This window comes from Aaosphaeria arxii (assembly GCF_010015735.1).
Source record: "Aaosphaeria arxii CBS 175.79 unplaced genomic scaffold BU24scaffold_6, whole genome shotgun sequence".
Classification (NCBI taxonomy): Eukaryota; Fungi; Ascomycota; class Dothideomycetes; order Pleosporales; genus Aaosphaeria; species Aaosphaeria arxii.
This window is the reverse complement of record NW_022983479.1, coordinates 1345541-1367441: the sequence shown is the minus strand read 5'-3', so window position 1 is coordinate 1367441 and position 21901 is coordinate 1345541. Positions and strand designations below refer to the sequence as shown.

Genomic DNA, 21901 nt, shown 5'->3' with positions numbered 1-21901 from the left:
TCAGTTGGGTTCGAGGGAGTGGATGGGATACCATAGCAGTGTGCCGCTCAATACTCATGAATTATGATGCTCCTTTTTTCTCCTATCATGGAAGATCAGTCGGACGTACAGTGATTGCCATCGTTGCGCAAACATGGTGGACCTTAATTCATCCGTACGCGCTTGCTTGCTTGATTGATTCTGTTGTAAGTAACTATACGCGTACGCCGCCTCCACTCTCGGAGAATTGCCAATCCGCATGGTAGATCAGAGGGGTGATGATCTGCAGTGGTTGCCTGCACTGCCAGCTTCGGTGTTTGTCGATCGGGTTTTGACGTGTCCGTAGCCAGACGATCGTTCAAAATAGTGCCCGATTGAGCGCGCACACGACAACTTTCCTTATTGGGATGCCTGGATGATTAACGAGATATCCTATAAAGAGGGAGGGTCGCCCGAAATGCGAATAAGCCGGATTTTGAAGCGGATTTTGGGGGGGATGTTGTGAGGATGAGGTTGGTGTCTTTGTAGGTATGGCGATATTGCACCAAGTCGCACTAGCTTTGCCGACTTGACATCGCGATAGAGACATCCCAAGTAGTTTGAGTACATAACTTCATTACAGACATTTTCTATACTTGTCAAATTTACGAGTGCGACATCATGTGTTCTCGCGTCATCAGTTCCATGGATTCATTGCTCGAAAAGCATACCGAGTACCTTGATGGAGCACCCGAGGTGCATCATGCTCATCAAGGTACTCGTTGACCTCGATATATTCTATCTCGTACTTTTGCTTCAATCTGACTTGTGAGCATAAAATTGAACGTCTACAGTCTTGAAATCAACATGCATGTACACGATGTTCTCATAGTCGGTGCCGGTCCATGCGGCCTAGCAATGGCCGCGCGCCTCCGCGAACAGACGCCATCCGCAACCTTCACCGACGACGAGCACCAGCGATACCACTGGATCCGCAAGCACGGCAAGAAGATGAACATTAAGAACTGGCGGACGCAGGAGAATTCACTCCCGACACCACCCTCAACCCCCGATACCTCAGACTGCGGGTGCGACCAGCACGAGGGCGCAGCGGCTAGGAGAACGGACAATGGGATAGATATGCTCGTTCTCGATGCAGACGGGGCAGATTGGATGGCGAAGTGGCACAGGCTGTTCAAGACCTTCGGCATCGTGCATTTGCGCAGCCCAATGTTCTTCCACGTCGACCCGTCCGATCGCGATGCCTTGCTCGGATATGCGTACGAGACGGAGAGAGAAGATGAATTATACGCTCTTCCTGGCTGCGTGGGGAAGGGGATAAGCAAGCATCGCAAGAAGAAGAAACGTAATGCCATGGGCCGAATGTCTCAAGGTGGTCCGGAGATCGATGAGCGTGATAGGAAGGATTACTATACGCCTTCTACGAAATTGTTTGCAGCACACTGCGAGCAGGTTTCGCAAAGGTATTCAATTGGGAAGGAAGTGATTCGACATGAGAAAGTTATGGACATTGAGTATCAGAAATTGGCAAACCTCCAAGATGCACAACTCGATGCTCTGCAGACTGAGGATGACTTGGTGGAAGAGAGGAAAGTCTTCAAGGTAACCACTGATAAAGGTGTTCGTTTTGCAAACATTGTTGTGCTCGCTGTCGGACCTGGAAATGCACCTTCGATTCCCAGCATACCAGGTCTGGAGCACTCGAGTGCTCATGCAGGCTACACTCACGCAATGCACTTGAAGCAAATTCCTCCGCCGAACATGGTGTCCAAGATCAAGATGAAAGCTCAGACTAATATGCTCATCATTGGTGGTGGTCTTTCGAGTGTTCAAATTGCCGACCTCGCCCTTCAGCGCGGAGTTTCCCGAGTGTATTTGATGATGCGTGGACCTCTCAAGATTAAGTATTTCGACATGGATCTCGAATGGGTTGGGAAATTTCGCAACTTCAATCAAGCCGCTTTCTGGTCCGCTGATACTGACGAAGGTTAGTACGCCTTGAACATTCTGTAGTGCATTTACTAACATCTAATTTATAGAGCGCCTCGAGATGTACCTGGAGGCCCGCAATGGAGGCAGTGTCACGCCGCGTTACCGCAAGGTTCTTGATGGACATCTGAATACTGGAAAGATTGTGCTTCATAATTTCACTACATTGGAGTCTGTAAAATGGAACGAGATATCTGAAAGATGGGCCTGCACCACTTCATCGTCGGACATTTGCCTTCCTCCCATCGACCACATCGTGTTTGCAACAGGTGTGCAGACGGACATTCGAACCATGCCGTTCATGCAGAGTATTCTGAGGGACCATCCAATTGAGATCATGGGAGGCTTCCCCTGTTTGACTGATGATCTTATGTGGTCTGATGAAGTTCCACTGTTCGCCTCAGGACGGCTGGGTGCTCTGAGATTAGGTCCTGGCGCACCAAACCTAGTGGGAGCAAGAATTGGTGCGGAGAGAATCTCATGGAACGTCCAAGATCTCTTAGACAAAATGAACGGTCGAAGAAGGACGAGTGGTCAGAGTGAGGATGAAAGTGATGGTGGTGATGAGGAACTAGCTGAGTACGCCGCAGCTCGAAGCAATCGCTATAATAGCTTAGTGAACGCTGGAGGGGACGAGTAGCAAGAGATTTCCTTTAGTCGATGAATCTGAGAATTACTTTGTCTCCAAGTATAGTCCATGGCAGGGCAGACTCACTTGAAGGCCTTCACCTGTCCCACCTTCACCTTGCTCGCTTCCACCGTGACCCGCACTGAACTATTTATTGCTCTCTCCCCCCAGCCCCAAACCTTCTCCCCTGCAACAACTTCGCACCCAGCAGACTGACCCAAGAGATCAAAAGCTGACAAGAAAGCAGACACAGGTTCAATACCTCTACGACGAACACGAAGTTGTTCGCCCCACACACACCTCCGACTTCCACTGGCCATCAACAGCCATGTCGGAGGTTGAGTACGAGGTTCGAGAGGGTCCCGCGGTGACCAACTCAGTGCCGCCCCTCAGTCGGGGCGGCCAAAGAGTTGAGATCCTCGGGATCACCCTCTTCCTCCTCCAGATCCTCCTCGTGGCGCTCTTCTACGTAGGGCGCTACATGACCAACAATCACCGGGGCATGGGCGCCCGGCTCGTCATGCCGCTGGCACTCTTCTGCCAGACGGCGAACATCGCCAGTTGCCTGGGTATGTAGCTTTACCTCCACCCTCATTCCCAAGCTAGTGAAAGAAAATACAACTGACTGACCTCACACCATAGTGCAAAACCGCATCGGGCTCGTAGGATACCCCATTGTCATCGCCAAACTCGTCAAACCAGGCGTGGAAGTCACCCTCTTCAAGGCCATGAAGGCCTCCGAGTACACCTATTCCTACGCTATCCTCGTCCCTAAACTCATCATCCTCCAAATCTACCACACCACGTTCACCCTGCGAAGAACAATCAAATGGGCCAACTGCGTGGCCGGGTTCCTCGTCTTCGCACACTTCGTCGTCTCCGTCTCCTTCTCGACATTCAGCTGCGAGCCGTATGCGAAGTATTGGAACGACTCGCTCGAGGGCACATGCATGGACATGATGCTCCAATTCAAGATCCTGAGCGGGATTAGCATCGCAGCCAACGTCATGCTGCTAGCGATACCGTGGTACGGGCTTCGAGACATGCAGTTCGACCACGCGACCAGAATGAGCCTGACGAGTACGTTCGGCGTCGCTAGAATGTAAGTCATCCCTCTTTCCCCTCCAAACCCTTCTCACCGGCATTCAAATCCAACAACATAAAGCTAACGTTGTGAAATCAACAGCGGCGTCATAACCAGCCTCCTCCGCCTCCACAACGCCCTCGTCAACGACATCACCAAAGACCCCACCGCCCACCTCCCCCGCTACCTCACCTATTCCATCCTCGAGCCCGCCGCGTACCTGCTCACCGCATGCTGCCCCGCGCTCAGAGCGATCAAGCGGCGTTTCCTAGGCCAACCAAATCTTACGGCAAGGCTCCTAGCTTTTCTCACCCGTAGCACGAGGGCGACGACGAACCAGACGGAGGATATTGAGTTACAGGAACTTGAATTCATCACGATGCCGGCGACGGTGCGGACGGAGAGTACGGAACATTTGATCACGGAGAACACGGAACAGATTGACGCGGAGAGTACGATGACTTCGAGTGCGGAAAGTACGCAGCAGTCGGACGGTGCTGAGACGGGCGAGAGCAGCAGTAGCAGCGCAGTGACGACCACAGATGTCGAGCCGAGGCCTGAGACACCGCGTTCGGCGCAGGCTCAAAGAGCTTGGAGTCGTTTTGAGTAAGAGTCGTCGCGCCAGTGATGAATTGTCGTTCAGCTCTTTTTGCCGTTGGCGAATACTCCAGGGTTGGAAATCGGAGAGAGAGAAAAAGAGAGGTGTTTGAGAGGGAGTGAGTTGGCCATTGACATAACATCTTGATGTCTGACCGATTAGGCGTACATAGAGTTCTGAGCACAGTTTCACCACAGCGTCATTATAGATTGAGATTCGACTGGGATTCAAAATTCAAGCAAAGTTTAAAAGCTTCATAAACAATAACGCCCGCTCTAAGTGAATGATCCGTGACCTATTTTAAGCTAAATGACTTCCTTCGTTCTATAGTACAACAACATCGCTCATCAACGTGCCCAGCGGCAGCGCCACAAGCCTCTGTAGCAGCGAGCCAAACTGGTTGACGAAAACCTCCGTCTCGGGCTTTTTCAAGCTCGCGTTCTTGAACTCAACGACGAGATCTACACCGCCCTCTACGGTGACGCATTCGAAGATCAAAGCCAGTCTACCCATCTCCTCGTGGAACGAAAGCCGCTCGCCGAAGACGTCACTCGGGATCGCGAGATGTCGTGGCTGGACGGCGAAGAGCGCTCTGAAAGTGCATGCCTGAGCAGCATCCGAGCTCGCCTGTCTAATCTGGGGTATGCCGATATGGCCATGCTGGACGGTACCGAGATTGGCCTGGCGCACGGCGTCGAAGAAGGTTCCGATTGTTGTGGTGCGGTTGACGCGGCTGCGGAAGGGCATGGAGTAGATTGTGGGACCAGCGGTGCTGATAATGGAATGGAGGGGCGTATCGCGGCCGGAGAACGTCATGCCAAACGTTACGTCATCTGAGCCAGAGTAGGCGGCGAAGAGGAGACTGAAGGCTGCTTGCGCGATGATGGCGAATGTGAATTCTGCGGGTCGTGCTGTGACGGGGACGAATTGGTTGATGATCGAGTTGGTGGCGTCAGGGCCTTCGGGGACGGGTGGCCATGATGGGGTGGGGCTGCCTTCTAATGTGGTTTTCCAGAACTCCATGGAGGGCTGAAGAGGTAGTTTGTTGATGTATGCGACGTAGTTCTTGAAAGGCGAGAGTGAATCGAATTTTCCCTGCAATCAGTCGGCGGTTAGCCTGAAGTTGTTATACAATTCGGGAAGTGACTTACCATTTTGCAATACTGAGCAACGCGCTCGAAGATCATAGAAAGCATGAATGAATCATAAAGCGCGTGATGACCCCCGAATACGAAAACAAAGTTACCCGAAGGTCCTTTACGAATTATGCCCAACCGCGCCAACCGAGTGCCGAAGTCCATCTCTACGTGGTCGTTGCGAGCTTTGAAGTCCTCCTCTGTATCATAAAAGTCCCATTCAAGAGATTTCATCAGCACCTGGAGCCTTCCTGCATCAGGATCGGCGACAATGCGTGTCCGAAGGATATCTGCTGATCGCACGACCCGGTCCCAGCCTGCCATGAATACATCAAGTGGCACTGTTGGCGGTGGCTGGAAGGTCATGGTCAAGATGTAAGTGCCCGGGCGCATGCGACCTGCATTTACGAGCATGTCCTGTACAGGAGTGGTGGGGTAGATATCTTCTATCTGATCCAAGTCCACTTTGCATGCCTCAGCACAGCGTGCCTTGAGGGTTGCAATGTCTGATGATGATCGTAGAAGGGAGAATGGATCTGGAGATGCATCTTGCGCTTGTGATTCCAGGAGAGTCATCTGTGACGCCATGTCGGACAAGCGAGGATGCGTCATAGTAGTTGACACTGGCAAATGAAATCCCTTTCTCGTCGCGGCCGTCACCAAGTGCATCGCAGTCAAGGAATCGCCACCTTGTCGAATGAAGTCACTGTCCGGTCCGAGGTTTGATGGATCGAGCTCGAGCACATCAACCCAAAGGTCTCTGAGTTGCTCCTCCTGAGGAGTTAGTGACCTACTTAAAACTTTATTAGACTTCGGCTCCGTCAAGGAGAAAGCCTGTAGTTCGTCCTGGGTCAAGTCAGATGCGATTTGGCGTAGCCTGGCAATATCCCGCTTGCCATTGGCAGTGAAAGGTACATGGTGAATCGGGACGTATAGCGTAGGAACCATATAAGCAGGTAACGCGACAGAGAGGTGCTCTTTCGCTTTTCGTAGTAAACATGTTCCGTTGGGGGTTAGTGACAAGGTAGAACCCTCATGTTCCACATTATCGACAGCATTGGAGGTCCTGACAAACACCAAAAATACAATGAGGGGATGTCTACTCCTGTGTCCTGGAGCATTGTTTGTGTTGAGGACTACACAGGCACTGTCAATATCACAGACAGCGTCTTTGATATGGTACTCAATTTCATCGAGCTCAACTCGCTGGCCGTGAAGCTTGACTTGGTTATCTTTACGAGCAATGAAGGTGAATGTGGCATCGTGTGCTTCAAGGCGTACCAAATCCCCAGCTTTGTACAGGCGACGTGGTGCGGCATTAGCAGGTCGTGGAGGGAGCCATGGAGCGTCTTTCTCTCCAAGGAAGGCGAGGCGTGTACGCTCCGGATTATGTAGGTATCCTCTAGCTACGGTGCGGCCCTCGACGACCAACTCGCCTGGGCATCCGATGGGCGCCAATCTGGTATGATCTCGAGGATCAACTACCCACATTCGACAGCCTGCTGCCGTTCCGAAGGTAGAGGGTGGCTGGCCGGGCTTTATGGCTTCACTGCCGGCACAGTAGATGGCGCACTCGGAAGGACCCATGACAAGATGTAGGGACACACTCTTCGCCCAATGTGCAACGTGTTTCGGCGAAGGCTTCTCGCCGCCGAGTAGGAGCCGGCGCAGCGAAGGTATGTCACTAGGGTCCAACAACGAAAGTACAGACGGCGTCAAGAATGCCCAATTGATCTGCAATTTCCGAGCTGCTTCGGCCAGGTTGTCAACTCTTTCTTGCTCGGATGGCGAGCAGACGCATGCACCGCGAGCAAGAGCATAGAAGATGTCTCCTACACTAGCATCGAATGTGTAGGAAGCAAATTGGAGGATTCGTGTTCCTGGGCCAATACCAAAGCGATCTGACATAGCTTGGCAGCTCGTGGCCACTGAGCCATGCTCGAGGATAATGCCCTTGGGGGTACCAGTGGATCCAGAAGTAAATGTAAATGAGGCAGCATAATGAGGCTCGGGAGTAGGTAATGGGAATGTAGCCTCTGTTGCAGGGGGGAGTGAGGCAATGAATTGCTCATCGACAAGGAGCCCCGGTAGTGATTCGCGGGACTTATGTTCAGCAAGACGCTCTTTGTTCTGCTCGTCTACAATCAATAGAGAGACGTTGACAGTAGCCTGGCAGGCGTCGAGAATAGCCGACTGGCGCTGGACTGGGTTTTTGATACCCAAGTGGACAAAGCTTGCACCGGTTCGCAGGACGGCTGTCATTACGACTATTGCTGTTGCCGATTTGTCCACACACAATGCAACTGTATCCTGGGGCGCGACCCCTCTACGCACCATTTCTAGGGCCAGCCTTTCGGACATGTCATCAACCTCGCCATAGGTGAGGTTCCGATCCCAGGAACATACTGCCGGTGCAGAAGGTTGAAGACGAGCATGACGCAAGAAGAGACTGACCAATGTCTCATTGACCACTGGGGCTTCCTCTTCGTTCCATCGCAGCAGATACTCTCTATCCAATGCACTGAAGATGTCCACGTCTCGAATGTATGTTGTTGGGTGCAATGTGCGCAACTGGTGGACGGCCTGTTCCAGATGTGCTAGCAACAGATCGATTTCCGTCTGTGAGGTATGGACGCCTGCAGCATGGATAGCGACGTTATCTCCAATGCTTTCCTCCCCGCCAGGCCCGCCGGCGACTGTTACATTGATGGCGGGGCCGAGTGTGACGGCGGGTGCGGGTGTGACGCCATTGCGTGGATGGCTTCCGACGGTCAGCGTGCTAGGGAAGGGTGACAGGCGGGCAGAAGACTTGTTCGACAGAAGCTCCGCCGAGGCCGCCTTCTTCAGCTTTTCCCTCACTTGGCTCAGAAAGCCACAAATGTCAGTCTCGGCGGGGAAATTTAAATGGAGAATGCGCATGCCATCATTTGACAATGTTTGAGAGTGCCCTCCAATTGTGTAGCCGAACGATACTTCGTCAGCCTCGCCGTCGCCGCTATGTCGTCCCAGCACAACGGCCCATGCGGCGCAGTACAGCTCCTCCGCGGAAAAATGGCCATATGTAGGTAGGGACTCCAATGTTTTGAGGGTACCATTGCTTGGTATGGTTTCTCCGACTGCCATTGTTAATACCCGGTATCAAATGTGGTGGTGTCCAGATTTGTCGTCTCTATGTGGCCGCAATTACATAGTACAATGTTCAATGTATGTATGGAGAGCGCGCACGCAAAATTTGATCGTAGTAAGACAATAGGTACTCCAGTCATTGCCCGCATGCGTACCGGCACTCACTTTTTATTTAACATAGGGAAAAACATGCAGGAATCGTCCAGGCCAATGTCGCCCCAGCCGTCATCTTACCTAAAACTTGCGTGCCATCAGCATCGGTTATTGTCCAGAAGAATCGTTCAAGTCGAAATCCTCGTAATTGTGACCACCTGCCCAAACGAGTATAATAGCAGCTCCCCGATAAGCCGACACGAACATTAGGCCAAGAGAAGTGCGTACGTAGTGTGAGCACCAAGAGATAGCCATAGATGGGCGTTTCATTCCTCCATATGTTTCTTGTCGGAAATTTTCAATCATCTCTCTTGGTGTACATCCAATATAGCACCAGGTAGGTCGTAGCATATCTCATAGACAGCCGCGCTGTCGGTTTGTACCATGAATTCGGTACCAGAACAATGGTTTTCTTTGCTTACACAGTAGTAGGAGATTAAAGTTTAGAGTGACAATGTGCGAGGAATCCATTCCAACACTAAATGTCTTAGTGCAATCGCGCTAGAATTGAATCGTAAGTCGCATTTAACATTTACGAATCTGCTACTTGGCCTTGGCCTATGGCGGCAGGGGACTGTTTGCAATGGAACAATCTCTGAGCATTGGCACAAGTGCCGGCAGCATCATCATAGTTAGTCCAAACGGTGAGAATCGAGATAGGAAATCAGCCTGCAATCTGGACCCGAGTTCACTCCGTCCTGTTGACGGGCTGACCGACCGACTGGCTGGCTGGTTGGGCCGGCGCGGAGATAGACAGTAGCAATGGAAATCAAGCTCACGCCCTCGTACGTAGACTCACTTTTAAGCCTAGCCAAGATTTTGACATGTGCTTCCCATCGTATAATTGATTGTGGCCGTTTTGCTAACGGAACGTTTTCCAATGCGGTCATCGTCTGATCTGTGCCCGAATAATCTTCCGCACCCTGGAAAGGTAATCATTAATTACACAGTAGTTACATTGAATGTTCCATATCGTCGGCAGTTGTAATTGCACGATTGAACGAATGTCGTCGGAAACAATCCGATAACTTGTTCACGTAATCATGCCTTACGAACCTTACGCTTTGCCCTCCCCAGCGAGTTCGACCCGTGTGCTCGGTAGTATATAGGTACCGTGCGTTTGTGCATTCGTACGTGCGTGTCCAACCAACCACGTGGATATATGTCCGCTTTGAGGCAGGGTCCTTCGTATTATTTCCCCCTCTCTCCACAGAAAGGATACTTACAATTTACAAGTACAATGGCATTGCCCTATGCAGCTATGTAAAAAGTAAAGAATGTTGGCAACAACTGTATAACACTATCGTTTACTCCTTCAGGCTAACGGATTGACACAAACTCCCCCCAATCCATTTGGAACGTGGGGGATTCTCCAAAATGTTTCCAAAGTTCTGGTCCGTTCGGTTGCTTCGGGTGGGCGTCGTAGGCGTCATAGGCGTCGCTGTCGCCACTCGTATTCATAGGCGGCGTCTAGTACATATAAGTACACTTGAACCCCGTCTCGTATTTGTATCATCAACCAACCCGCAAGCGAATGATTGTAAAATACGTTCTGGGCCATCTGCTGCCGCGCAATCAATTGGTCCTCGCTCGGTCAAACGCGGAAGTCGGAAATGCGCGGAGCATACTGTGCAATTCACTGTAACAATACAGCAGCAAACTGACTGTACGAACTGGCAGGGGATATATTGTTGGAAATACAATGCAGTTTTAAATTTTGATTAATTTTTACTTAGCTTACGTTCGCCTGTACGTAGTACCGTTACATTCTTGTAAGAGAAAAAGGTCGCAATCTGGCCTACTTACCGCCAACCTTTCCCGCGTTGGACCGAGAATTGAGGCGTTGCAAGGAGGCGCTCTACGATAAACTATACGGCTTGGATTTGAGGTTGGCTTGACTTGAATTGACGGGCACGCGAGCACGCGATCAGCCGACCTCGTATATATCAATTCTAACGCATTTCGGTCCATTCATTACTAGTTCGCAATAAGCTAATCTTTCAAAACATTGTGTCTTTCTTTGTCATTGCAGTAAATGTGGATAATGAGGACAAGTGATTCGAAAGACGACGACATTTGACGTGTATGTTCCATGATAGCGGAGTTCTAGGGGGAAGCTAAGGTTTGGTTTAATTGCTTGTAGGGGTTTCTCTATGCTTATCGTTTCCAGTGACTTCCTTCTCCACCTGCTCTGCTGGCTGACTTCAGATATTACTTGGTTCATGAGAAATAGCATGCCGTGATACTGGACAGGCATTGTGATAGAGGGGATGGAGGGCAGAAGGGAGCATGGAAGGGGCAATTCCAAATCATGTCCGAGACGCTGGTCAGCAGTACTAGACAGCGAATGTACGACTTTCGAGCGGTCTAGAGGACCACATGCAAGATTGAGGATATCTATCTCTATGAAACGAAAAAAAGAAATCGAGACAACACCATGCATCGCATAGAACCACAAACTCTAATACACTTTCTACGCTGTCTCCTGCGCGCCAACAGTATGCGTCAAGCCCGAATACAACGGCTGAATAACCTTGACCGCCGCCTCGTACGAAGTAAACAGAATCCCACCACTAAACACCGTACGCCCAAGCCTCATCGTAGTCCCCTTCCAGAACCCGCGGAAGAAGCCATAGTCAGCAAGGATACTCTTGATCGCCTCTATCGTGCTCGCGCCGTGTGCGCTCTGCGAGCGCGTCTTGATGACATCGAAGGGCTGGGTGCACAGCGTCGTGACGGTCCCGGCCACGGAGCCGTTTGCGAAGTTGGTGACGGTGGTCTGGGGGATGTCGCGCTTGGTCTCGAAGTCCTTGAGGATGTTGTAGGTGCCCATGCGGAAGGCGGTTGCGGAGGCCTGTTTGAGTGTCGTACCGGCGAAGCCGCGGTACAGGCCGGAGATGCCGTGCTCGCGGTAGATGACCTGCGTGGCGTGGAGCCCGGAGCGGAAACGTCGTTCGTTTCGGGCGTCGTCGATTAGGGCGGTCTTGATGCGCTCGGTGGGTGTGACGGCGGTGATGGAGGCTACGACGCCCGCTGTCATGCCAGCGGCGAGGTTGCGGAGTGGGGAAAGAGTGCCGGTTTGTGGGTCGGCGAAGGCGATCTTGATTTGATCGAAGAATAGAAAGCGTACTCCATCTTTTGCGATTGATCCCTAGGGTTTTGCTTCAGTGATTTGGTTCATACAGAACACCAGGAAGATAGTCCAATAACCCGGAAAAGCGAACCCGACCATGCAACAATTTCTTACAGATCACAGTGGGAATAGAGAATAACAAAACACAATCCCACGACAACGGTGAATACAAAAACTACTTACAACAACCAAAGCACCGCAGCCTTTATACAGCGCTCTGAGCCCTTCAGATTGATACACCTGAGTGACGACCTTGAATGGATTCTTCGGCGTTGGAATTCCCTTCTCGCTACGCAATTGGACTCTCGTCTTCGCGAACTCGAATGGATACTATTCTCCAGAAATTAGTAACTATACCACTATAAAGGAGAAAATCCAAGAGGGGGTCTCGAACCGATGTGAACGCTTCAATGCCGCCCGCAACACCCCCGGCGGCCAAGGACACTATTGGGGGCGTATTTTTTGAATCCTGGTACGAGTCAATGATTGTTACAGCACGACTTATATATCCCATAGTGTTCTTACATTCGTCCCGGAGACCATTGGAACCTATCAATGCACGTGCGGAGGAGGAAAGGGTTGTTGAAGGTGGGCGTGCACAATAGATACACACAGGAACTGACAGGCCTGTGACGAAAGAGTTTCCCGAGATTTACTATCTCTTAGCCGAGAAGCCGACTGTAGCCCGTTCGGGCGCGGGGTCACGTGGTGGCGCGTCTGCATTGATTTAATTGCTTGATATTGTTTGGCAGTGGAGTGTAATGGGCGTTGAAGAATTCTTTTAGATTTGAGTTATGATCTCTATCTTGTGCGACTCGACAAGAAATGCTCTAAGTTGGTTTGAAGATAACGTATCTACCATTCAATCCAGCAACTCACACATACCACTGACCAAAACTGCAAAAACCCATTCGAAATAAAGCATGATCAATCAATTTATTTGATTTCTAAAGTTCTTCTTCATATTCATATATTCATCAGTAACAATCTACAAGCTACTCTTCGACGCCTCCTTCTCCTTCAATTCACGAACCATCGCCAGCGCAGCATCTAGACTCCGCTTCGTATTCTCAAAGTAAACATGCGAGAACTCGCTGCTCGCCTGCCCACTGATCGTCCTCGCCTGGATGCCGTGGCTGATAGTTCCTCCCTGTAGTCACTGATTAGCATCATCATAACGTCTTTCATTTCCAAGAGCCATCTTACCCTCATAAGATGAAATATCTTCGCTACATCCAACCGATCCCTCCTAGGATCCCACCCCGCAATCCTCGCATACTCGTCCAACAACTCATCCATACTCGGCATTCCCGCCTTCCTCTGATTCTCCACATCATACACATCCCCACCCATATCGTCCCTCACCGCCCCCTTCGCACTCCCACTCGCGCGGTTCCAGTACGGGCCCACCACATAGGTCGCGTCCATGAGCGGATGCCCAATCGTACTCAACTCCCAGTCGAGAATCGCAATGACACGGGGCTCCGTGGGGTGCAGGACCACGTTGTCGAACTTGTAGTCGCCGTGCACGATGCTGGCTCTGTCGCTGGGGGCCCGCTTGCGCACGAAGTCGACGATCTCGTCGAAGTTGGGGTGCGCGCGGCCGAGCGGTTTTCCCGTCGTTTTGTCCTTGACGGCGGATTGCTGGGCTTCGATCCGCGAGAAGGTGTTGCAGTGGCGGGTGTAGAAGCCGGTTTTCTTGCCGTAGGAGGCGAGGCCGATGGAGTCCGGGTCGATGGAGTGGAGCCAGGCGAGGGTTGAGACGACGGAGAACCAGGCGGCGCGGCGTTCGGTGGGGGAGAGTTCCTTGAGGTCTGGGTCGGTGATTATGCGGCCTTTGACGAATTCCATGACCTGGGGGGTTGGGTAAGTATTAGGTTTGGGAGTCAGGGAAGATGGATGTATGTATCTGTGGATAATGTATCCGGAAAAGCGTCACTGTCAGATTTTATAACAACGTACATAGAAAGCAGTGCCAATGATCGAGTCATCCATGCATAAGCAATACACTTTCGGCACGGGGAATCCCTTCACGGTCCCCAATGCTTTGAGAACCTTGTACTCGCGATCTACTTGGTGGGCCACGGGAGAGATGATGGTCCCAGATGGCTTCTTCCGCAATATGAACCTCTGGTTGTTTGCATCGTCGACGAAGTAGGTGGGATTGCTCTGTCCATATCCGATCTTTGTGGAAATGATGGGGAGCTTGAGGTTAGGTAGATGGTTTGTTAGATATTTCCCCAGACCCTCGTCATCAAGGTCATGGCGGGTCTTTTCTTTGGTGACGCCAGACATTGTGTATGTGGTTCTTCAATGGCGATACCTGTTACTCTACGGGTGATAGGACCTTTCTTGGGGATTTCAGTGTACGAGCCGCTGTGCCTACATATTCAATTTCACGCATTGAAATGTTAATTGAAGGTTCGAGTAAGCTTCCTCGAGCGACGGGTATAGCCTCGGTGATTGGACCTTTAGATCGATGAAGGACCCATGTGGTCTAGCGCATGCGGGGTCACTGGTTCCTCGGAAGTGTGAACACTAGAACAGTCTCAATCATCTACAACGCTAATATTACCAGATATAGTTTCTAATGCAATGTATCTTCTTTTCCTCTGATACACCAATGTTGCTGTATTACTGCAGGTGTTGGAGCAGCAGGCCACACCGTCTTTGATTTGGGCAGTGAATACTCAAGATGTTGGGATAAAGAAATTCCGATCCGCGGTGTCTTCTTTGGCATTCAGACACCCACACCCCCTCACATTCCACTTAATTCTATCCTGGATCAACTATACCGCCACTGGACGGTTGCAAACCTGCCTATGATACGTCGACAACTGGATAGATGCTAAATCCATGACTTCGCCATCTACTGGAACCAACGGATGGACAAAAGACCCCGACAATCCCAATGTATCATATAAATACATCCAAGAATACACTCCGCCTGGGTTGATAAAGCGTATCGGCGGGGGCAATTCATCATTAGTAGGGCTTCTTGAAGATGGTACCATCCTAAAATACCCCCTAATAAAAGGGGAGGGCATGAAGAGTCTCACCGTCGAGAACGCCATCTACGAAGCTCTGGGACACCATGATCGAATCGTCCGGTGCTTCGGCCTCACCTCGAGCGGACTTAAACTGGAATTCGCAAGTCAGGGACGCGTGACCGATTATCTCAGCAGCCAAAACCCTTCACTCGAACTTCGATTGAGATGGTGTCGACAAGCTGCCGAGGCGGTCGCCTTCCTCCACTCCAAAGGCGTCATCCATTGCGATCTTCACACCAACAACCTTCTGCTAAACGACGAACTCAACGCCCTGCTCTCAGATTTCCAGGGCACATTCAAGGATCTCGACGGCTATGCTATGGAGAGCACCCGCTATTTCCTGCCACGGGAGGCGACTAATCCGCCAAATGAAAAGACGGACATCTTCGCGCTCGGCACATTGATGTACACAATAATGCTCGGAGTTGAACCCTATCCGGATCTGTCAGACGCAGAAGTGGAGGACCGCTACAGAAGACAGGACTTCCCCGATACCCACGATATCATCTGCGGGAACACAATCCTTCGATGCTGGACCGGAGAGTTCGAAAATGCCGAAGCAGTGTTTCAAAGCCTTGCACTCTTGGAACAATGACGAGGAAGGATTCGATCCAATTTCCCAGCTCTCCTACAGCTACGACCGTTTCTTGCTCCAATAACGTCGCCCCACTATCTCTCTCTTGTCAAAGAACCAATCCATGCACCACATACATACGTCTATAACCCGCATCTCCCCCTCCTCTCCCTCCAGCAACCCACACCCCCACATATTCAGGTCTCGCAGAAGACGACGCACCCACGACCTCCATCTCTACGCAAGACATTCATCACACGGAACCCTCTTCTTCGTGGACCCCATATGCCTGTCCGGAATCTCCGTGCACGGCGCTCCGCACGGTATCATTCTATAAAACACCTTCGCGTGCCCGCAGGTGTGCACATTCGTGTGGACTTCGCGGACGCACATGGCTGTGCCAACTGTGCGGGGAAACGGTTTGCTCTGCTTGGACGGACGGACGCACGCGGGTTAGAGACGGACTGATTGGGATTGTGGGTGACTTACGGAGCTGGCTTTCCTTAACTGCACTTTCTATGCTGCACTGATTTGACTTTTGGTAGGAGGGAGTTGGTCAGAGGAAGATGGCGCGAGTCATGGCGATGGAAAGAGGGATATGGAATGCGATAGCAGCAGGCAGCAGTCCCTCAGCCTTGTGCGAAGAGTCCGCTGCAGGTGCGGGGTGCTTGCATGCATGCATGTGGCGATGGAGGACCAGACTGAAGGGGTTGGAGGGGGAGGAAACGAGAGTGGCCCGGTTCGTTTTATGGAGTTTGATGATAACCTTGTCTCTGAAGGCTTTCGTTCGTGTATGTGTGTGCTAGATATTTATGCGGGTATGGGTGTTCGGTAGTGCTAGCTTGGATATGTAGATGTAGATGTGTGGCTTTAGGCGGGTAAGGTTTACTTTGATTCATTTTGGTTTTATGAGTCTTTTCCATAGTGTAGAGACATAACGGTGTCTATGTCCGTCACTCACGACCCGTCGTCTCAATCACAGCTTCGCGCCCATCTCCCTCTTCGCGATCTCCCTCAACTCCTTCTTCAAAATCTTCCCACTTGCATTCTTCGGAATCGCATCCACGAACACGATACCCCCATCCAACTGCTTATACCCTGCCAACCTCTCCTTCATCCACCTCCTCACCGTCCCCTCATCCACCTCCGCCCCCTCCCTCTTAACAATATACGCCCTGGGAACTTCACTCCCGCTCTCCGCGGCGCCCTCAAACCCCCCTCCACTCCCTCCCTCCGCAACCCCAATAACCGCAACATCCACCACCCCCTCAACCCCTAATATCACGCCCTCCAATTCCGCCGGCGCAACCTGGAACCCCCTCACCTTAATCAACTCCTTCTTCCTATCAACAATATACCACAACCCATTCGCCCTCTTCCTCACCGCCACATCCCCCGTATGAAAATACCCCTCCCCATCCCACGCCGTCCTCTTCGCCCCCTCATCCCCAAAATACCCCTTCACCACCAACGGGCCCCTTACACACAACTCCCCCCTGACGTCGTATCCCGTAATGTCAACGCCGTCGTCGTCCACGAGCTTCGCATCCATACCCGGCAGAAACCGCCCCACGGACCCCGTCCCGTCGTGCTCAGGCCAGTGTATCATCGTCGCGATGCACGACGTCTCGCTCATGCCCCACACCTGATTAAACGGCGTGTCGGCCCCCAGCAGCGCCTTGAACCGCGCCTGGGGCTCGGGGGCAAGCGGCGCGGCGCCCACCCACGCGAAGCGCACGCTGGAAAGCAGGCGTCGGATTTCGGCGGGGGGGAGTGTCGGGTGGGAGAGCACGCGGAGGACCATGGGGGGAACCATGTTGACTTCTGTTATGGCGAAGCGGTGGATGTTGGACAGCCAGGCGGAGAGCTCGAAGCGCGGCATTATGACTGTGGGGGTGCCGGCGCGGAGGGGGGAGGTGTGGGCGCGTGGCACGTTGGAGACGTGGAACATGGGGGTGCAGAGGAGGCGGCGGATCGGGTAGTTGCGGTGGATGGATTCGATGACCATGGTGTGTTGGGCGATGAAGTTGCGGTGCGTCATTTCGACGGCTTTTGGGAGGCCGGTTGTGCCGCTGGAGAAAAGCCGGGCGGCGGTCGTGGTCGCGGAGAGGTGGAGGGAGTCCCAGCGTGGCCAGGAGGTTGAACCGTGATGCAGGAGGGACCGCCAGCTGAGGAGGCCGCCCCATTTTTCTTCGTTGCCCAGGCCTTCGCCGTCGCGGTCGTGGCCGTCCGAGGGGACGCTGAGGGGCGTATGGTGGTCGAAGATGAAGATGCGGGACCGTGGGATGCCGGCGAGTTTGGCGGCTTTGAGGGCGGAGGGCGCGAGGGAGGGTTCCACGAGGAGGGCGCGGGTTTGGGAGATTTTCCAGGCGTGGGCGAGCTCGAAGGTCGTATGGGAGGGGTTCACGCCGGCGAAGACACAGGATGAGGCTACGATTCCGAGGAAGGCCATCGAGTAGTATATCTGAGCAGTCGTGTCGTGAGATTAGGCTGTGGAAGGTCTGGGAGGGAGACGGGAGAGCGTGTGGAGGCGTACATCGTTGAATGATAACATGCACACGCAGTCGCCCTTTTGGAGGCCAATTGCCTTGAATCCAGCTGCAAGCTTTTGAATGATTGATCTTGCCTGGCGGGACGATATCGTCCGTGAGGGGTCGGCGGCATCGATATATATCTTAACAGTGTGTTAGTATGGCAGTTTCCCAAAGACGATTCCTCTAAAGGGTTGAATGTGACCAAGGAGGCGGACTCACTGGTTCATCTTGATCATACTTTTGGTCGTCGAACATCCAGGACAAGAGATCCTTGTTCGGGATATCAATGTGTTCTTCGGCGAGGAATGGCATGGTGAAGAGAGAAAGCAGATGCAATTGGCTAGTGGTACTGGAGAATTCGCCGAGATGCTGAAGCTAAGAACTGGGACTACTAATGTGACAAGCCAGTGTCGATGAGGCGTATGTACGTAGTATGTGTATGTGTATGTGTAGCAGTTGGCTGGGGCTGCTCACCCATACATAGTTGAGTCGGTTACATGATGTCAGTCCAGGATTCCAGGTAGGCTATCTGGTCAGCATACAAGCGAGAGGACGCAAATGCGGGAGGATCAGTACACATAAAAGTAGGTCCTCGTAGTAGCGTCGTATAACTAAGAGAGATGAGACGGGGAGTAAGGAGAGTCAGTCATTGATGCCTCGGTGACTTCGGAAGGAGAGTTGATGTTGCGATGCGGGGGGAGGGAGGATTTGGCCCAAGCTTCATATTTCGGCTAGCTAATGATTGGCTGCAATTGCGCGTCCAATGTCAATCCTATGCCTAAACGAACTCCACCCCACCTGCCTCAATCGTCCTTCCATTCATCGTTACGAGTACTGTTCAATGATGGCTATGTTTACCCCAATATGTAGGATATGCCAATGTACTGAGTCTCTTGCTCGGGTCAATTCCAATCCCGTCGTCAATCATAACAACTCGTTGATAGCTCGCTCTGGCAACCTGGCCAATTGCCACGCTAGTCTAATACATGTTTCTTTTTACAAGGTGGACTTGGCGATGATCCCTCCCTGGATAAGTGTAGGTTGCACATTGGTGAACTTAGGAACGTCGCCCTGGATCTCTGCGGTTCCGGGATCGGTGATGGCCTTGCCAAATGCTTCGGCACTCTCGAAGACGATGGTGGTAGAAATGATGTATGGTGAATCGTCGGATAGCTTGGTAACGCTCCAGGACTTCAATCCATGCGGGCCCCAGTGCTTAGCACAGAGGGGCATATGTGTTTCGAGGTAATACTTCTCGTCGAATGTGACGCCTTCCTGTCGAGGATAGAGGACGAACACCTGAGTTCCGTTGCTGGACATGTTTGCTAGAACGCTGGCTTTGCTCTAAAATACGGGAGATCTGATCGTGATTGGTAAGCACGAGGACCAGGGACTAAATATCATGGGATGAGCAAGCGTACTTATGCGTATTCTGGCGAGAAACTAGAAGACCAAAATCGTATATGAGATAGGTGTTAAAGAAATATGTCTTTGAGGAGGCGCAATGCTGCCTTTTTATCATCAGAGGGGTCCAGCCGCGTATTGTATGGGTCTCGCAAATGCACTAAGCCCACAGCATGCTCATAAGGCCGAGGTCTCTCATGGCGCCGCTCGCCCCACTTAAGACAACTCTTCGAAACTGACACTGCAATTGCGCGATGTGTCCCCTCGCGGCTCCCATGTCCAGATGTGCATGTGCAATAATGGCACCGCTGCTGACGTTCTGCCTGAACCGTCGCGCGTTAGCCGGAACGGGAATGTTGTACGATGCCCCGTTGAGATAGCGTTTCCGGCGGATGGATTGCGTAAAATACAAGGTAAGATCCAAACCCAGCCCTGCTTCGGTTCCGACACGCTTCGGAAGACTCGGACAAAACTGCCGCAAGTACGAAATGCGAATACTGCGTGTGTCTCGTTGTGTATTGTTTTTGTTTGTTTCTAGACAACGATCTATGGGGTATCTTTGCTCATATTTTTGGTGGGAGAGTTGACTTCCAAGACATGCCAACTATTCTGTATCCTTTTCATCTTTTCAAAACATGCTGTCGTAGGAATACTACCAATGCCGGATGGCGGGCATTGGCGAAGGTGAATTCATGCGTTGCTCGGCATTCATAAAGAGTTCGTGATTCGTAAACTTGCCTCCTCCTCCCCAGGTCTTGCCGCCGCCCCCCCATTGTCGCTGACCTGGGGCGGGAGATTCGGAATTCATGCGCTGTTGCGAGTGAACAAAACGCTCGGTATGTGTAAACTTGTCTTCAGCCTTGCCGTTCGTGAGGCCGTCATCGCCGGTGATCATGCTAGTCTTCATGACCACATGGGTCTGGGCTCCCATCTTCATCTGCCGCTGGGGAAAGCCGACGAAAGGTGCTGGCACATCGTCTCGCAGTCCTACGACCCGGACGTCGGCCCATGTGCCGAGCGCGTTGCCCCAGGGAGAGGAGGGAGAGTCTATCCGCGCCCAGATGAAGCCCATTTTCTGCATACCCTCCAGGCGGAGGCCAATGACGAGGTGTGATTCGAGGCCTATCGTCTTCTGTGGCCTGTTGGGCGGGCCGATGCCGTTGAAATGTGATATGACGGGCATGACGGCTACGCTGGTGCGCTCGGCGACGACGGCCTCGAGAATTTTAATAGATCGAGAGGAGCCGGTGCGAGTGCGCGGGAGGGTACTATTGACCACGAAGCCATCCTCCTCGTGTGTGAGATCGGTGAGGCGGAAGCGGAGGTTGCGCTCTATGCCCACGGCTGCGCTCTGGCGGAAGCCGCCCTCGATAGTGCAGGACAGGCCGGATTCGAAAAAGAGCTGGAGGGTGGGGAAGAAGGTATTGAGCGTCCAATGGGTGATTTCTACAAGCAAAAAAAGTGTAAGTGGCGCATTCATTCAATTCATACATCCGTCCAGCCGCAAATGCGAAGGTTGGATCACAAAGGGAATCACGGAATGTTCACCCACTTTCACCGACGAGGAGATTCGGGTGCACCGAGTTGGGGTTGGCAGCGATCCTCAGCTTCAACTTTGGTCCCATGTGTGCGCTGCCCAAGGTCTGGATGGTGGTGGCTTCGGTGCCTCGAGCCTCGTCATCCTTTTTGAGGTTTTCGCTCAACTCGTCCTGCCCTCCGTGCGGTGCATAGCCGCGACGCTGAAGTTCCTGTCGAAGCTCATCTGCGGGACAGAAGTAATAGTCCATACAAGAACTTGGAAGAGGAAGGGGGAAGGTGTTTGTCGAGTTTTAGCTATTGAAGACAATAGCTAAAGGAGCACGGGTGAGCACTGAAGCACGAGGGCGGCGTCATCCGGAGTGGGAGGGCTTAGGGGGGGGAGAGGGAGGGAAGAAGAGGAAAGAGAGCGCAATGGTAGGTGGTGTGTATGTTGCGTCGCGACCTTGAGAGGAGTTGTGCCGTTGTGGTCGTGGTTGTGATGTTGCGCCGTTGGTAGGCAGACAACAGGCAGGTAGTTGGAACTGGCGTGTCGGGGTTTGGAGGTATGGTAGTCTCGGGCCTATATCGGAAGAAGGATTTTTGGATCCTTCTGATTTGTTGTTGGAAGAAAAGTAAGCAAGGCAAACAAGTTTATGTGCACGGGAAGGTACACGAGCGATAAGAAGATTCGTAGAGCTGGGTGAATGGGAACGTGTGTGTGTTATTCCGGGAGAGGGAGAACAACAACAGAGTAGAAAGGAAGAGAGGGCGTGCGAGCGCAAGAGGTGGGTTTAGTTGGTCAAGGATGAGATCTGTGGTTGGTTGGTTGGCTGGCAGGTCGGAAGGAATTGGCAAATGGAAGGAAATAGAAACCCTTGGGAGGGAAGATCAGAAATGTATGTGTGTGTGTGCGTGTGTGTGCGTGTGCGTGTGCGCGATGCTAATAATGCCCCATCCATGTATGTACGCAGTATGTGCGTGCAGTGTATGCATTG

At 52.1% G+C, this 21901-nt stretch overlaps 9 protein-coding genes across 9 annotated transcripts; 3 read left to right on the top strand and 6 right to left on the bottom strand.

Moving 5' to 3' along the window:
* Positions 1-825: 825 nt before the first annotated feature.
* Positions 826-2599, top strand: BU24DRAFT_373061 (FAD/NAD(P)-binding domain-containing protein; the record flags this gene model as incomplete). Its single annotated transcript, XM_033524522.1, has 2 exons — positions 826-1966; positions 2019-2599. Coding segments are annotated over 2 exons (1722 nt in total), but the record flags the coding sequence as incomplete, so codon positions are not given.
* A 1426-nt stretch (positions 2600-4025) lies between these two features.
* On the top strand, positions 4026-4407 carry BU24DRAFT_424567 (uncharacterized protein; the record flags this gene model as incomplete). The annotated part of the gene is made up of 1 exon (XM_033528541.1): positions 4026-4407. A coding segment is annotated over exon 1 (227 nt), but the record flags the coding sequence as incomplete, so codon positions are not given.
* A 165-nt stretch (positions 4408-4572) lies between these two features.
* On the bottom strand, positions 4573-8040 carry BU24DRAFT_373056 (acetyl-CoA synthetase-like protein). Its single transcript, XM_033524521.1, has 2 exons — positions 5430-8040; positions 4573-5373 (listed from the first exon to the last, which is right to left on the bottom strand). Exons 1-2 carry the CDS (start codon positions 7773-7775, stop codon positions 4603-4605), a joined length of 3117 nt encoding a protein of 1038 aa, XP_033381908.1. The 5' UTR covers positions 7776-8040; the 3' UTR covers positions 4573-4602.
* A 2821-nt stretch (positions 8041-10861) lies between these two features.
* On the bottom strand, positions 10862-12434 carry BU24DRAFT_373054 (tricarboxylate transport protein-like protein). The gene is made up of 4 exons (XM_033524520.1): positions 12352-12434; positions 12221-12295; positions 12010-12156; positions 10862-11844 (listed from the first exon to the last, which is right to left on the bottom strand). Exons 1-4 carry the CDS (start codon positions 12367-12369, stop codon positions 11167-11169), a joined length of 918 nt encoding a protein of 305 aa, XP_033381907.1. The 5' UTR covers positions 12370-12434; the 3' UTR covers positions 10862-11166.
* A 380-nt stretch (positions 12435-12814) lies between these two features.
* Positions 12815-14121, bottom strand: BU24DRAFT_373050 (kinase-like protein; the record flags this gene model as incomplete). The annotated part of the gene is made up of 3 exons (XM_033524519.1): positions 12815-12976; positions 13033-13680; positions 13789-14121. 3 exons carry the CDS (start codon positions 14119-14121, stop codon positions 12815-12817), a joined length of 1143 nt encoding a protein of 380 aa, XP_033381906.1.
* Positions 14122-14389: 268 nt separating this feature from the next.
* BU24DRAFT_424565 (kinase-like protein) lies at positions 14390-15874 on the top strand. Its single transcript, XM_033528540.1, has one exon. It carries the CDS (start codon positions 14683-14685, stop codon positions 15469-15471), a length of 789 nt encoding a protein of 262 aa, XP_033381905.1. The 5' UTR covers positions 14390-14682; the 3' UTR covers positions 15472-15874.
* A 467-nt stretch (positions 15875-16341) lies between these two features.
* Positions 16342-18656, bottom strand: BU24DRAFT_240267 (4-coumarate-CoA ligase-like protein). The gene is made up of 3 exons (XM_033522274.1): positions 18204-18656; positions 17987-18124; positions 16342-17914 (listed from the first exon to the last, which is right to left on the bottom strand). Exons 1-3 carry the CDS (start codon positions 18294-18296, stop codon positions 16427-16429), a joined length of 1719 nt encoding a protein of 572 aa, XP_033381904.1. The 5' UTR covers positions 18297-18656; the 3' UTR covers positions 16342-16426.
* Positions 18497-19787, bottom strand: BU24DRAFT_240293 (uncharacterized protein). The gene is made up of 3 exons (XM_033522275.1): positions 19406-19787; positions 18561-19344; positions 18497-18509 (listed from the first exon to the last, which is right to left on the bottom strand). The coding sequence occupies exon 2, from the start codon at positions 19302-19304 to the stop codon at positions 18981-18983; it is 324 nt and encodes a 107-aa protein (XP_033381903.1). The 5' UTR covers positions 19305-19344; positions 19406-19787; the 3' UTR covers positions 18497-18509; positions 18561-18980.
* A 253-nt stretch (positions 19788-20040) lies between these two features.
* BU24DRAFT_464331 (uncharacterized protein) lies at positions 20041-21175 on the bottom strand (the record flags this gene model as incomplete). The annotated part of the gene is made up of 2 exons (XM_033532194.1): positions 20041-20834; positions 20941-21175. 2 exons carry the CDS (start codon positions 21173-21175, stop codon positions 20041-20043), a joined length of 1029 nt encoding a protein of 342 aa, XP_033381902.1.
* Between the last annotated feature and the right edge of the window lie 726 nt (positions 21176-21901).

Bases quoted from the DNA above. Each gene is read 5' to 3' on its own strand.
- BU24DRAFT_373056 (XM_033524521.1), bottom strand. From the start codon at position 7,775: ATGTCCGAAAGGCTGGCCCTAGAAATGGTGCGTAGAGGGGTCGCGCCC. The intron at 5,374-5,429 runs GTAAGTCACTTC...GACTGATTGCAG, and splicing joins TTGCTCAGTATTGCAAAATG to GGAAAATTCGATTCACTCTC.
- BU24DRAFT_373054 (XM_033524520.1), bottom strand. The intron at 12,157-12,220 runs GTTCGAGACCCC...TCTGGAGAATAG, and splicing joins GCATTGAAGCGTTCACATCG to TATCCATTCGAGTTCGCGAA. The intron at 11,845-12,009 runs GTAAGTAGTTTT...GCAAAACCCTAG, and splicing joins GCTGCGGTGCTTTGGTTGTT to GGATCAATCGCAAAAGATGG.
- BU24DRAFT_424565 (XM_033528540.1), top strand. From the start codon at position 14,683: ATGACTTCGCCATCTACTGGAACCAACGGATGGACAAAAGACCCCGAC.
- BU24DRAFT_240267 (XM_033522274.1), bottom strand. From the start codon at position 18,296: ATGCCATTCCTCGCCGAAGAACACATTGATATCCCGAACAAGGATCTC. The intron at 18,125-18,203 runs GTGAGTCCGCCT...CACACTGTTAAG, and splicing joins AGTATGATCAAGATGAACCA to ATATATATCGATGCCGCCGA. The intron at 17,915-17,986 runs GTACGCCTCCAC...ACGACTGCTCAG, and splicing joins GCATGTTATCATTCAACGAT to ATATACTACTCGATGGCCTT.
- BU24DRAFT_240293 (XM_033522275.1), bottom strand. From the start codon at position 19,304: ATGTCCAGCAACGGAACTCAGGTGTTCGTCCTCTATCCTCGACAGGAA.